Source organism: Apus apus, chromosome 2 (genome assembly GCF_020740795.1).
Source record: "Apus apus isolate bApuApu2 chromosome 2, bApuApu2.pri.cur, whole genome shotgun sequence".
NCBI classification, from domain to species: domain Eukaryota; kingdom Metazoa; phylum Chordata; class Aves; order Apodiformes; family Apodidae; genus Apus; species Apus apus.
The window spans coordinates 57,478,038-57,493,008 of NC_067283.1; the positions used below are offsets into that span (position 1 = coordinate 57,478,038).

Below are 14,971 nucleotides of genomic sequence, written 5' to 3' on the forward strand. Positions count from 1 at the left end.
CTTACACAGAATACTGAGCTATCTGAAAAAATACTGTAACAGATACACTGTAGATCCTGCCATTATGAGGCAAAGTCAGATATTTTACAAGACAGCTGAGATAAAAAAAACACCACCAAGTGCAGTCAAGGAAGTAAGTTCATAAAGCCACAGCTTTGCAAATGGCAGATTGCTGGTCATGTAAAGAGAGATATGTTAATACAGGGAGAAACTAGATACAAAGACTACATAAATGTAATCCAGTAATTCAATGTGCAAAGTCACTGACTTGAGGAGTAAGAAAAACTATTGCTTTAAGCTGTGAATCAGTAAGAATAGCCTGGGTGTATTAATTTATTGTGTGCTAAAAATATGAAATGGCTACAAAGGAAATTAAAGTAAAATCACAGAATGACTGATAAATTTTCAGAGAGAAGTGTGGAAGCATTAAAGCTACTTTTCAAGGTATGATTAGACCATCTGGAGTACAGTGCATGATTCTGGTTAGTTTTGTTCATGAAAGATGAACACTGCACTATGGGTAGAGAATGGCTGACAGGAAGGTGAGATTGGATTGTACTTCAAAAAAAACAGGGAGACTAGACATATAGCACAAGATATTCAACACAGTAAGAAAGTGAACGTGTGTGCTTTGTTTTCTGAAAGTGATAGAGCAAAACATATTCCATATACACTTAAGAGAATGTCCTTACAAAACACCACTTTTCAGTGCAAATACTAGTAAAACTGTATCTCCACAATGAAAACATTCAGCTCTTATCTTGCAGTAGGCTAACCAGTTGGAAGTAAAGCAGAGGTGACTTAGTCTCAAATTCTATGTGGCTATTTATGTAAAATTTTCACTTATATCAAAACATCAGCAAATTAAACAGAAGATCTTCAAGTATAAAACATCCTCACAAAAATAAGAAATGTACGTATCATTATGATAGTGAAGCAAGAGCAAACCAGATTCAGCTGTTCTAAAAACCTGGAACTGGTAAAAACCAATGTCATGCTTACAAACACACAACTCAAGAGTAAAATCTTCCTAGATGACACTTAAAATTTTAAGTATCTTTTTGAAAACATGTCTGAGTACTCCCTGTGGTTCCAGTTTGGACAGTATTTATTAATGTGATGTTTTTGTTATTACCTTGACTTTCCATTGCATAATTTTCATATGTTGCAGTCTAGCACTGGCATAGCTTTAGCTCTACATCAATCAAGTGTTTTATTAATTCCATTTATTTATTTTTATAATAAAGACAGTAAGGCAAAAAGAGAAATGAGGCTGGTGGAGGGAAACAATGTCAGGCTATGAGAGCACACTCCATTACTTAGCGATCACTGTTGTCTTTGTCTTTAAAAGTTTACAAGGAGCAACTAGATGAAGGATGTTGGTTGTGTATGAAAGCAGTGGAGAGGTGAGAAGTACAGGTACTTTATAGTACTCCTGAGTCATAGTACAAGTACTTTGGACTCCTGATTTGTATTGAGAAGAATGGTGGAAAATTTTGTTTCCGTTCTAAATCTGGTCCTGTTACAGAACAGGATAACAAACCAGGCACTTTTTACTTCTCAGGTTCTCATTTTGGAGGCCTTCAGAAGGGCACATCACATCCTTTGCCTCAACTATCACCTATTGTCAAAGCTGGAGAGAAGAATAAAGGTGGGCATTTTTACAAGCGTAAACAGAACCATTCCGCATTTCCCATCTTGCTCTCAACACTGTTTCCCCACGAAACCTATCACCATTAGAACACATACCTCGCATCTTCTTTTAAAAGTTCACTGTACTTTGGTCCAGAAGAACGAACGCTAAAAGGGTCTGAAGTATCATCTATTTCAAGAGCCTCAGCAAGACGCCTAAATTTGAGGGTAGAAGAGAAAAATAACAAAATATAACAAAACCACAACCAAACAAAAACAAATCCCCCCTCCCTCCCAAACATGTTGTTGTTGAAAAGTAGAGATACGGGTTACAAATACAGATGAACAGTTTGCAAGAGATACAGTCTGTACATTTGAAACTACACAACTGGGACTTTGCACTAGGATAGTCTAGGAAGACTTTAGATAACTGAATATAGATCTCTGTAACACAGCAATCATCTCCACATTTATCAGTTTTCTGGGTCATGCAGGAAAGGACTTTTTCTCACATAGCACTATATTTCTGAACTTGGACTTCTGAAAAAAAAAAAAGAAAAAGCAAGTTCATTGCCTACCTATTCCTCTGAAGAACTAAGCATTCTTCATCACATTGCAACCTGTATTATGAAAGAAAAATACAATTAGAATCACTGCTGCTATTAATATATTTCAAATTGTAGCTTTGTTGGTGTCATACTGTTATCACAGTCTAAAGTAGTAATAAGAGTGAGGAGATCATCTAGTTCAACTCCCCTGCTAAAGCAGGATTGACAGAGCACATTACTCAGGACTGTATCCAGGTGGGTCTTGAGTATCTCCAGAGAAGGGGACTCAACAGCCTCCCTGGGCAGCCTGCTCCAGTGCTCACAGTAAAGTTTTTCCTCATATTTAAATGGAACTTCCTGTGTTCCAGCTTGTGCACCTTGCCCCTAGTCCTGTCACTGGGAACTACTGAAAAGAGATTGGCTTCATCCTCCTTGAACCCACCCTTTAGATACCTACAGACATATTGCTGAATTAGATCATTTGAGAAAAAAAAACATAGTTGATATTAACATTGAGGATATGTTAGGAAGGATGTGAAATTAGCACAGGAAGATGTGACATGGTAACTTACTCCTATGCATCAGAAAAAAATATTACCCAGAGAAAACAGGAAAGTCAGCTGCGAGTATGGAGGATTATGATGCACCACAAAAACTGGTATTTCAGCTGAGCCCAGTACTTCTATTATCAGTACAAATACAAATTTCAGTTTTCTGTCTCATCTTTGAAAGGTATTTCCTAAGTTTATTTTAAGGGATTTAAGGATCAAGACTTCTTCAGAGTTTCACAGTGGCAGTTACAAACTTCTGCCCCTTAGATTGTCTAAGTGCACTGATTCTGTTGATTAAAGTTCCTTGATTTTGAACAAATAATTTCTACAGGGGAAACTGGTTCATTCAGTGACATGTATTATATTTGGAGATACACAGCTATAGGATCCACAACTTCTGATGCTTTTATCGAAGGAGGCGTAAGAAGGCTAATGTGCTTGCACTCTAAGATCAACTTGGCACTGTTTAAAATAATTTGCTTTAATAATTGTTTTCTCCTCCTCTAAAAGAGGAATGTAGCCAACTTAGAGAAGACACCCTAGGACTGAAAAATTTGTCACCAAAAAACCCTGAAATCCTAATACAGAAACCAAACTAGAAGCATAAAATGTCTACAGATAGGACCAGAGAGAGAAACAAAGAAAGGAAATCTCTGCAGAGTTTGCATAAAATATTCTACTATTTTAAATTAATTAAGTAGATTTGTAAGTTACTTTGAAAATCCTGGAGTTTGACAATAAAAAATTTACGATTTTAGCACACATAACAAACTGACTGAAATAATCAAATCCACAATTAAGAGACGAGAGACGATAACAGAAAATTAACTAAAAATTGGGGACTTCAAAAGCAAATTTTGTTGAGGAACACAAGTTTGTCAGAAGGATGTGGAGAAACTTGACAATTCCATTAAGAATTATACTACAAGTAAATACACAAGCTATCAAGCTATTCCAATCCTGAGGAACATCAGGAGGAAAAAAAAAAATCACCACATTTAAGACACGTGTTTTTGTAACTTAAAAAGCAGATTTGCAGTAACAGCCAGCATGAGAACACAGAAGCACCAATCAAATGAAGACACAAATGTAAGAAATCTAAAAAGGGAAATAGAAAAATATTATAAATAGTAAGATGATGACTAGTGGAAAATATGCCCCATTAATATTTAGTAATTAATATGCCCTACTTGCTCACAATATCAGCTATTTTCTCAGCTGTCTATGCTTCAGGTACACACAAGGGTTTCAAATATGTTCCTAAATGTATATCCTTACCTGGCCTGCTTCATTTCTTTTTTCGTAATAAGCCTACTGATTTCCACTGAATCCCCAAGCTGTAGATCTGTTAATTTAGTGGCTATAGATATAGCAGCTATTCTGAAAAAGAAGAGTGTTAGGTTTAATTTGAGGCAACACATAAACCTTTGAAAAGGTGTAGAGAGCAGCAGATTTAAACCTCCTGGTGGACGAAGGATGACAGACTGACGATTTCCTCATCAGATTACAGAATGGGACTCTAGCTTCACATCACCTAGTTTTAGGAGTCTAATCTAGCTACATAAATTAAGAGGTTGCTCTCTCATCTCCCTCAAGCAGCTAGAAGCAAGACTAACAAATGGACCTGGTTCTTCAGGGAATTTTTCAAAGCATCAAATCAAAGCAAGCCTAAATTACACAATGTATACTCCTTCTTCTCACGTGTTTAATATTCAACTTACAGCTGACCATATAGCTTTACATGTGTTTTTACTTTACTGTGATTCATCTTCAACTGCATGCAACCCATGTGAAGCGAATTTATAAAGTACTTAGACATTTTCTTATAAAACATGAATGATATAAGCTATAAGGAAAGAGTAAAATGCCTACTGAGGCAGTTAAAATTCTAAAGAGATTCCTCATAACTCCCTTCAATAACGAGCCTTCCCAGTCTGATTTTCTTCCTAAAATTTCTGACCAAAATATAAAACAAGTTTTAAGTGAAATAACCCACACTATTCTCAAGCAAAATCCTGAAAATGGAACATTCTATCCTCTGAACCACCCTTCTGTTAAATTCAGATAAAAGGATTTTAGTCTCTACACGTTTTTTATCACATCCAGGGAACTTATCATCTAGCAGGAAGGAGGATAATCATAATACATAAAAGGAAAAACCACTGAAAGGCACCATGAGCTTCATATTTATCAGGTGGTGACAAAGTCTAGGTAATGGACCATTACAGTATACGACATCATCGTTTGTATCATGTGAATAGATACAGCAGCACACTCCCCTTTCCTATTTCCTTGGACTTTCTCTCACCAACGTTCACTGACAAAGCTCAAAGCTCTTTCATCACTCCTGCAACATCTTGGGGAAAACTTGGATACCCTATTAACTTGCTGACCTTTCCACAGTAGTACTATAAGAGTTACTTAGTTTGGTTTGTTGGTTTTTCTCTTAACAAACTCCATTTTCTCTAAAAAAAGAAAAAAATATCACCACATCTGGGGTGATATCTTGCCCTCAACTTAGTATTGACTATAATTGTTCTTAACTGTTCCTGATGAGCATGTTTTTCTCCTTGTTTTCATTAGGTAGTATCAAGCACCTATTAATTAGGTGCTAAGCCATCTTCTGTCAGAATTTGACTCTGGACAGTGTTCAGTAGGAACAAAGCAGCATATCCTAAGCTGGACTAGTATCAGGCCCTCAAACAGCAGTTCCAGTAACAGAAACTGAGACAGCAACTCACACACAGACTGCTGTATGTTTGTTATCACCTACATTCGGAAGCCTGAATCTGGACCTGCCGAATGAAGTGTGTATCTAATTGCTGTATTTGTGTGGGTAGGAGAGAGTTCCATAGATTGGAAATTCAAGCTGTGAATTAAACATATTTAGTCAAGCCTGAAATTTAATCCAATTACAAAGTAGTAAGTCCAGTACAGAATTAAAATAATTAATATAGCACAAACCTTTGATAAGTATTAGATGCTTCTGAACAAATCATACTCTCCTTTCTTCTTCCACATTCACACTGAAGATCAACCTGTTGTACCACACAAGACAGCAGCTTTTTAAAACTCCTCTCTTTTTATGGCCGTAGAGGGGTGTGAAGGAGGCAAATTTATTCCTTTAAGAAGTCCAATTTTAGTGGAATAACGGCTAATTAAAAGTGACTAATAGTTAAAAAAAAAAATTCAATATTGTAAGTCTACAGAAAAAAATGTCATGCTATGAATATACAAATATGTCATTTTTTGTCATAACTGTTATTGGGTGATCATTAAAATATTTCTTAGGGTATCTAACCTTTGCATTGCAGGACGTTGTTGGGCAGGGTGAAGACGGATGGCAGGGAGCCATACAGGGATGATTACAATAGAGCCTTGGAACAGTACATGGCTGTTTACACTCTTCATCTATAAGACATTCTCCTTTATGACAGATTCTTTTACATTTGTGCATTCCACATTTTAACATTTGATTGCAGCGAAGTCCACAGGAAATGTCAGTGAGATGACAAGGAATATTACTTCGCAGCTGGAAGAGGGGAGGAAAAAAATGACAACTAAAAATGAAAAATTACTAATGCAAAACTCAAAGTACTTTTACTGTTCACATCTTCATTCAGCTAGAACTGTAATACTAAAATATCTTAGGAGAAAGAGTGACTTTTTCTTTATATTATAGCCCAATACAGAAATTGGTCTGAATGTTTATAGCATAAAAGACATACTTTTCTAATTTAATCACACTAAACTCAAGCTCCAGTAACATATTCCATTCCAAAGAGGCCACTAAAATCTAAGCCTACAGTCTTAGAACAGTATTTAGCATTAAAAAATATTAAGCGTCCAGACTTACTTCATGCTTGCCCATACACCATTTCTGAGTGAGATAAGTACAGGGTGGACATTTCTCTTCACTATGACATGAATGGTACACTGTAGTCACAGAAATACAAAAGCAAGAACACCTTTATTAGCTTACTTCAGTCAAATGCATTAAAGGAGACTGTAAAGACTAATAAAAATGAGTTCACGTATCAGAATTATACATGGGAAGTATGATGCTTCAGGCAAGGACAATCTGTTCTTTAAAGTACTCTAAAATTATTATGGCAGGTTTTTAGGTGAATATTCTTGCATATTTTCTAAATAGTAAAAACTTACTATAACTTCTGGACCTGTGCTATATTATTTTTGTGATTGTTTGGGAACATACAAACTAACTGTTCGCTAGATTATTCTACTGTTTCAACAGATCACTTAATCTTTGGAATACAGCATTTAATGTGTCATTACTATTAATATCAATCACAAAAAAGTCCCACTATTTTACCAGTCAGAAGTACCACTACTAGTATTTATGGCAAGTTTTCAGTTGGCTGGCTTTTAATTGTAGACTTTTGGAAACATTCACAGCTACCAAAAAAGCACCTAATAAAAAAGTAAATACATTTACAAACAGACCTGTGTACACTTTTCTACATTTTCATTAAAAACAAAACGAAAGACCCAAGCAAAATTGAATGGCCTGACTTACCTGGATGATCACAGTCATGTGGCCTGGTGCATGTTTTTTTACACTCTGGCGGCTGAGTGCCACAGGGTACAGGGGGGTAAATTATGGATTCACCACAATAACAAGTTAACTCATCAAAACCTGAAAAAACCCAAGAAAAATATATCCTAATGGTTACATGTATTTGCACTTCTCCACTTCGAAAAATCTTTAAATAACATGCAGATGTTCTATTCTAGCTTTGTTTTCCTTGTTATTAAGCACAACTGCAGTGAATTTACTAGCTTTTGTGGATATGGTGTCCTACATCAAGGGGTAAAAAGCTGTCGTAAAAAACTAGTATATTCAACTGGCATAACTTTTAATGTAGTACATATATACTGTCGGCTGCCAATCTATCTCTATTAATTCAGTACTAATTTTCATCATCCAGAACATGACCAGAAAGCCTAAGACACATAAAACTGATATCTCTGTATCTTTAGGTGGTCCTGCCCAGAGAAAAATCACTAGTGCACCAAGTTGGGAAAGTCTGAGTTTTAAGTAGCTATACAAATTCTGCTACATACTTCAATATCTTTAACAGTTATTACATTGTTAAACACCAGCTCCCTTAACTTAGAAATTATCTTTCTAAACTGCCTTTTTTTCCTTGCAAACAAAATAATTTCAAACTATTTCAGTGATTGCTGGATCGACATATATAACTGAATATATTTCACTGTGATTCAATTTTAGCTATTAAAATCCAACACTTAGAAAACTCATCCAAAACTATTAAATTTTCTCCTTCATGAAAAAACATACATTCAAAATCAAGTTCATATTCTTCAGGGTCTGGTCAATTTGGGTAACATTCTCTATCCAACTCTGACCAGCTAAGTGGATAAATTTCTACAGTATATTAAAACTCATGTACTCTTGCCTGTAACTCACTTGTTTGCCAGCATGTTTGACAACTGCCTCGATGACAAGGTTCTTCACATCTATGAAGCCCACAGTTGAGCTTACGACCACAAACCAAAGAACACTTATGTTCTGTGTCCTAGAGGAAGGCAAAGAAGAAAAGAAGAATTAAACTATGAAACCCATTGGTTTATTTTTCTCAGTGAGGTCATAATCTACTAATTAACAACACTGTACCATGCAAAAAATAGCTTAGGCCTGATCTATAGAGTTTTTCCATCACTGTATGGAAACACAATTTGTAAAGCATATTCAGCTAGGATCTCTGTTGCAGATACAGCTACATCATAGCTTATGCTTTCTGTATTAAGTAATACCCTTCCCCTCTCCATTCTCCCTGAAATTACTGCACTGACAAAAAGAACCTTTACACTAATTTAATTGCATTTAGGCTGGAACATGGTTTCACATTTATAATGCACACACAAACTTTCTGAGCATGACCAATGCTGCAAATAGAAACCAAAGATGCCCAAAAAGGGGAAGATACAAAATTATTTTAATATCACAACCAAAACCAAACGCACATCACAATGAACAATTCTGTAAAACCACAGGTAAACTTACCACACAGCAAACTTCATTACACTTGTGTCGTCCACATGATCTTTTCTTGTTGCATCGCTTGTCGCACATGAATGTAATAGCAGCTATTAAAAAAAAAACAACACCAAAATCCAGTAATAACTTTAATGTCTTTGCTTGTGCTGAGAACAAAAGTTGCAATCACAATATTTTGCTAAGGCTGTTGCAGAGCACGGTCTACAAGAGATGAATACAGTGTAAGTCAGCAAGCAAAGCTTTATGTTACCTGCTCTTTCACATTCATTCCCTATGTAAACACTTGGCTTCCTTTACACAAACTCTTGTTCAAAAAGATTTTGGAGAGCAGAATACATGAAATCAGTTTACTTCACATTATTTTTTACACCACAAACTCTGCACAATAGAATGAAGAAAACAAGATATCCGTTTACACTGGAGTACCACATACATCCAATTTAAGACTCCTGAAATTAGTAAACCAGTAGAAGTCAGCTAAATACATTTACTGCTGGTATGCTCATGAAACTAGTCCTAACAAAGAACATCCTTATGACTATCCACAGGTAACTAAAACAATCACTTGTGGATTCTGAAGAGCAATGTCTTCATAGACAAAAGCTCAGAATTTGGAATTATGCGTATTATGCCTCATGTATCTTGCAAATAACACCTCCGTATGACAGGGGTTCATCAAGTAAACGTTTCACTAAGGTGAATTCTGAGATGCTATGCTCACAATATCAAGAACTGTCAAACGGGAACTACCTGCCAGATGCAAAGACCAGCAGCATACAACTGTAAAGCAGAAGCAAGGCTTATATTTCCCCAGGAACCTGAGACAAGAGCAAAGCAAAAGCATTGCTTTGCATCTGAGCTGTGCAAGTTGATCCAAACATATGCAGGTGGTGGGGGCAAACTGCTGAATACGGTAGGTAGTATAAGAAACTGTTAACGTTGAAATAGACAGCTTGTCTGGAATCTTTGATATCGAATACTGAAGAAGTCTTTCCTTATATAAAAGATGGATAGAAATGAAAGGGTTTACTTCAAACCTCTTCCCAAAAGTAGCAGCATCTCAAGAAATTACCAACTTGGCACAGGAGTATGGATAAAAGAAACAGTACTGATGAGATGTTTGCCAACTTTGTCAATCAAACCCAAAATTAATGAGCTGTGTATCTTATTTAAAACAATTTCACCCTATATATATGTAACACAAAAGTGTACCTTTATTTCTAAGGAGAGCGCATGGGACTTCCTAGGAAACAAACAGGAAGCCATTAGGTTAAAACAGATGAAACAACTGAAACTTACTTATCTAGAAAACACCTACTCACATGATATAAAAAGATGCAGCACTCTTTTTTCATGTGCGTAACACTTTTGTATACAAAAGTGAAACAAAAGCTGGAAAAAACCCTTAAATCTTCTAAAACAATACTTTTTCCTTAGAGATTGCATAGCAATTAAAAAAAAAAACAAAGTAGCTTTGTATTCCCCACTTAATTCAGAAGGTCCTGCTGTGAAGTGACACAAACAGGTTTGCCCTGAAAAAACAGAAACTTGCACAGAGGAAACCAAAACTACTCTTCCAGACAATACTGACAGAGTGCATACATTTGTGCTTTGACCAACTTTCCCAAAAATGCTTGCCTGACCTGGTTAAAAAAATTCTACAACAAATCTGCAAGCTGTTACTATAAAGATTTAGTTAGTTTTTTAAGTTAAGCTACCTTTCTTCTCTCCGTTTACATTACTCTTGGTAAACCCACCTTTCTCTGTTTTATATAAATACTGTGGGATAAGGTAAGACTTTGTAGCCATTTAAAACAAACAGAATTCTGTGTAAACTCTGCAAGAATACTTCAGAAATTGCCTTCACAGTAATTAGCCTATGCCAGCACTTCACAGTATACTCTAGTTAGCATCTATCAGTTAGTATTCAATGGAGGTTCTTGCAACTAAGGAGCAGAACACCTCTTATACTTCTTAGCTGTCTTTTGCTCAACTACTGCAGCTCCTTTTCCTCCACAGCTGTAAAAAACAAAGACTACCTGTTTCCATGGTCAAGCTTGATATACTCACCTTTTTTTTAAAGCCACACCTACAATAAATATTTGATGTGTGAGAACATGGTTTACAGTCTCCTTCGTGGCAAAGACTTTCACATGTATGAACGAACTCTAGCAAAACAAAAAAGAAAGATTAACAATTGACAGAAGAATAAAATCCATTATTTGGAACTTCCTATTTTTAAGGAGCTTTGCTGGTTGAAGAAACTAAGCTTATGTGCAATTAGGTTTCCAAACAAATTAACAACTTTGAGTTAAATGATCATAAAATGTTGCCATTATCTTCACCTTTTGATACTGAATCTATAGTTTCAGGTCTACAATTAATAATGAAAATCCATATATGTTAAATATTTTTTACATTAACGTGCAGAAAAAAAAGATTGTGTGATACCATCTTCCAGGAGTTCTACAGATTTTTTTTTTCTTCCTTTTCAACCCAAAATAATGACTTACTATGCATACCTTCATATTTCACTTACTAGGTTAACTGAAATTCAACTAAAAGCTAAATAACTGATTTCCTTTCTACTTGTTATACTTGACCTGACAGAATGGATCAGCCATTAATAAGAAACCCTCTTCACAGTATCTGTCTCTCTCCCCTCTGAAGTCTAACAAATCACAATTAAACATGTGGTCTGTAAAACTGGAGTTTCACACAATCTCACAGGGCTTTTAAAAGACATCAATACATACTGCTCTCTGTAAATTCTTACAGCTCTATTCCTCTACAAATCTATTTCCTGATTTTAAGGTATTGTCATGAACAAACAGCTAGACTGCTAGCTCTGCTGGGGATTTTACACCCAGCTTGGTTAAAACCCAAAATCACTAATCAAATATTTATTTCTTAAAATGAAACAATTAAAGACCACTTTTTTTTCTTCTTCTTTTTTTTTTTTTTTTTTTTTTTTAACACTGAGACCATTTGGATACTCTGATGCAGAAAGTTCTATTTACCAGAGCTACCACAAGAAAGAGGTTTGCCACATGTTTTTCCACACGATGGGATAGGGTCTGTGCATATTTTACGTTCCACACATCCTAGTTCCAGTAACTTGCTGAGAGGAGTCTGACCACAGGGACAGCGATACACTACTTGTGGAAGTCGTGGACAGAGCTGACAAGGCTGAGGATGGCATATTTGCATACAGTTGTGCCTCCCACAATTTAATTTTCTGGACAAAAACAAAGAGAAAAAAGCCAAAATCAAATTAAAAAGGGGAATTACCTAAGAGTATCATGATCACTGAATGTGAATAAAATGACATTTTTCTTTTCAAAAGCCTAAATTACAGTGACCTTACTTGCCACATGTATTTTGACATGAGAAACTCCCAAATCCATCAAAGAATTCTTCCTTTGTCCCACACAATACTTCTTTAAAGTTGCTTCCACAGTAACACACTGAAAGACAGCCATATTCCACAGAAAACAACACAAGAGAATGTCAGTGACAGAACACCTCCAGCAGTACAGTAAATTAAAAAGGTAAAATGTTAAAAACCATTACAGTCAGTTTTTAGAAGTATAAAGTGTAATGCTCTTCTTCATATTCATTTCAGCAATAGAGATTTCTCAGTCCTACAGGAGCTGGAATTCCTGTTTTATTTGCTTGGGTAAGGAGATAAAAACTATGGGGAAGTACTATCTGCACAAAAAGCTTACTATAGCAATATACTTAAGAAGTTAATTATTACCACAAAAGTTGAGAAAACCAACTTGCAGTTTTCTATATAAAGTCTTCAACAAAAATGTATTTGTATACTGGCACACAGACAATTTAATTTCCATTCGAGACCAAGTTTAGAAAATTTTAACAGAAACCACAAGTAGCTTGTTGAAATGTACTTTCCTGTACCTCTTCCTACTCTTCTCCTATGTACTGTTTAATCAAGTCTAAGAATTATAGTAAAAGATTAAGTAGGATCATAGGACAATTCAGGTGAGAAGGCCCCTCAGGGGATCAGCTATTCCAAGCCCTTATTTAAAGCACAGTCAGCTGTGAGACCAGACCACATTACATAGTTTTTGTTCAGTTGGGTCTTGAAAACCTTCAAGTTCCCAAGAAAATAGTTTTTCCTTATAGCTAGTTACAACATTTCAACTTAGGCTCATTGTCTCTCATCCCCCCATACATGGCCCATCTCTGACTTCTTGATTACCTCCTACAAACTACTGAAAGGCCACTACTCACCCTTCTCAAGCTAACAAAGTCCAGTACCACCAGCCTGTCCTAATAAGGCACATGCTCCAACAGCCTAATCACCTTGACAGGATTCTTTCCAGTAATTTTTATATTGTTGTTTAAATACAAAGTGATGCTTAAGTATTTTTCATTTTTTAAATATTCTAGCAATAGACACTGGTTTTGTTAAGTAAAAATAAAGCACTCTCCTCTATGTACTGTTTGTTTTGGTTTTTTTTTCCCCACACTCTTGTTATTGTAGATAGCATGGATATACATAAGGCATTCCAATACTTACCCTGCTGTACTGTTAGTTGGCAAGGTGAACATTTTCCTGCATGGCACACTTGAGTACAGCTGTGCTTACCACAGTTTAAAGTATTTCCACAAACATTAGAACAATTAATTTTTGTTGACTGTCCACAGCGCACTGAATGACTGTAGAGAAATAATACCATAGTCAGTTTCCTTAATATCTATCAAAAATTTATTTTAAAAAGCTTTTTCAGTTAAATGCCAAAGTCTTTGAAAGGGAGCATAACTTAATAATGAAAGAGTTTTCAGGATATAACTCTCCTATTTTACTCTTGCTTGCCCTCTCCCACACCCCTGAAGTAGGACACTTACCACAGTAATGAGTCTACAGAATTTTCTCTCAACAAAAAGGGAAAATAAAGACACTATAAGTTGACCATAACAAAGTATTATGCATCATGCCAGAAGAGCAGATATTACAGACATCTTTCTGAAGACTTAAAACAATCCTAAGTCTACTGAACACAATGAAGACAAGGATGTGGGCCTTAACAGTGAGTCAGTAGTCTAGTAAAACAGTTGCGTTTTTTAATTAGATCATTTAAGAATGGGACAAAACAGTAAGTTATCCTCTTTATCCAATCTGGCTGGGCCCATGCAATGGCTCTAAAATGCACATTTGAAACAGTAACTTTAAAGCATCTTAAAGTCATGGGTGTGATACCATACATCTTGGATGCTAATACAGTACCTATGAAAAAATGCTATTTGATAGCAAATTTTACATATTAAATGCTGAACAAAAAAAAAATTAGCAATCTGGTGAAAGCAGCTGGCACCTGGGAAAGAAATGATAAATCAAAGTTGGTTGCATCTATTAAACTTTTAAATGCAAAGAATAGCTAGAATAAAGAAAAAAAAAGTAGGTGACCTTACTAGGTAAAGTAGAATTCAGTAATCTACAACAAAGCCATTTTTCTACTGAAGACAGAATGCTTTCAACTACAAATACTGCCACAGAAATAGATGTACCTTCTTTTGAAAAATTAGTATCACTTAATATTGCATTAAAACTTCCAGAAATAATTGTAGAAGTCTGAAAACTTTTTCTAGAGAAAGAATACGAACACTAAAACTGGGGTTTGTTTGGTTTGGTTCTGGAAAAGAGCACAGGCATATATTTTATTACACAGAATCAATTCTAGGGAGCTAGAACAGGGACTCTAAACACTCAGAACAACTGAGCAGACTCTTCTCTTTGGTGCCCCGTGACAGGACAAGAGGCAATGAACACAAACTTGGAACACAGGAAATTACATCTCACCATGAGGAAAAACCTCTTTACTTGGAGAGCGAGCACTGGAACAGGCTGCCCAGAGAGGTTCTGGAATCTCCTTCTCTGGAGATATTTAAAACCTGTCTGGGTACAATCCTATGCCACGTGCTCTAGGTGAGCCTGCTTTAGCAGGGGGGTTGGACTAAATGATTTCCAGCAGTCTCTTCCAACTTCTAAGGTTCTGTAATTTTGTGATAATGTAACCACCCAAGCAACACTTGGAATAGCACAACCCATTCTGTGATTCTGCAAATACAAAGGATCACAGATAGTACAGTTGGCAATGATACTATATGCATCAAACATGGAAAGAAAAGATAGCCTTCAATTCTGAAATACACTACAAACACCTCTCTTG

General features: G+C 35.8%; 1 protein-coding gene across 8 annotated transcripts in view; it reads right to left on the reverse strand.

Moving 5' to 3' along the window:
* The window catches only part of NFX1 (nuclear transcription factor, X-box binding 1), a 90,762-nt gene that overhangs the window by 32,168 nt on the left and 43,623 nt on the right, over positions 1-14,971 (reverse strand). For all 8 annotated transcript variants that reach the window (XR_007888525.1, XM_051609731.1, XM_051609730.1 and 5 more), the window contains exons 7-20: positions 13,321-13,460; positions 12,142-12,241; positions 11,795-12,012; positions 10,845-10,942; positions 9,987-10,017; positions 8,781-8,863; positions 8,184-8,292; positions 7,269-7,388; positions 6,588-6,667; positions 6,033-6,263; positions 5,696-5,769; positions 4,010-4,111; positions 2,211-2,252; positions 1,750-1,848 (exon numbers count right to left, since the gene is read on the reverse strand). Coding sequence is in view for 7 of the 8 variants with exons in the window: in XM_051609731.1 (XP_051465691.1) it covers positions 1,750-1,848; positions 2,211-2,252; positions 4,010-4,111; positions 5,696-5,769; positions 6,033-6,263; positions 6,588-6,667; positions 7,269-7,388; positions 8,184-8,292; positions 8,781-8,863; positions 9,987-10,017; positions 10,845-10,942; positions 11,795-12,012; positions 12,142-12,241; positions 13,321-13,460 (1,527 nt within the window). In the remaining variant the exon portion in view is untranslated. The remainder of the gene's footprint in view (positions 1-1,749; positions 1,849-2,210; positions 2,253-4,009; positions 4,112-5,695; positions 5,770-6,032; positions 6,264-6,587; positions 6,668-7,268; positions 7,389-8,183; positions 8,293-8,780; positions 8,864-9,986; positions 10,018-10,844; positions 10,943-11,794; positions 12,013-12,141; positions 12,242-13,320; positions 13,461-14,971) is intronic.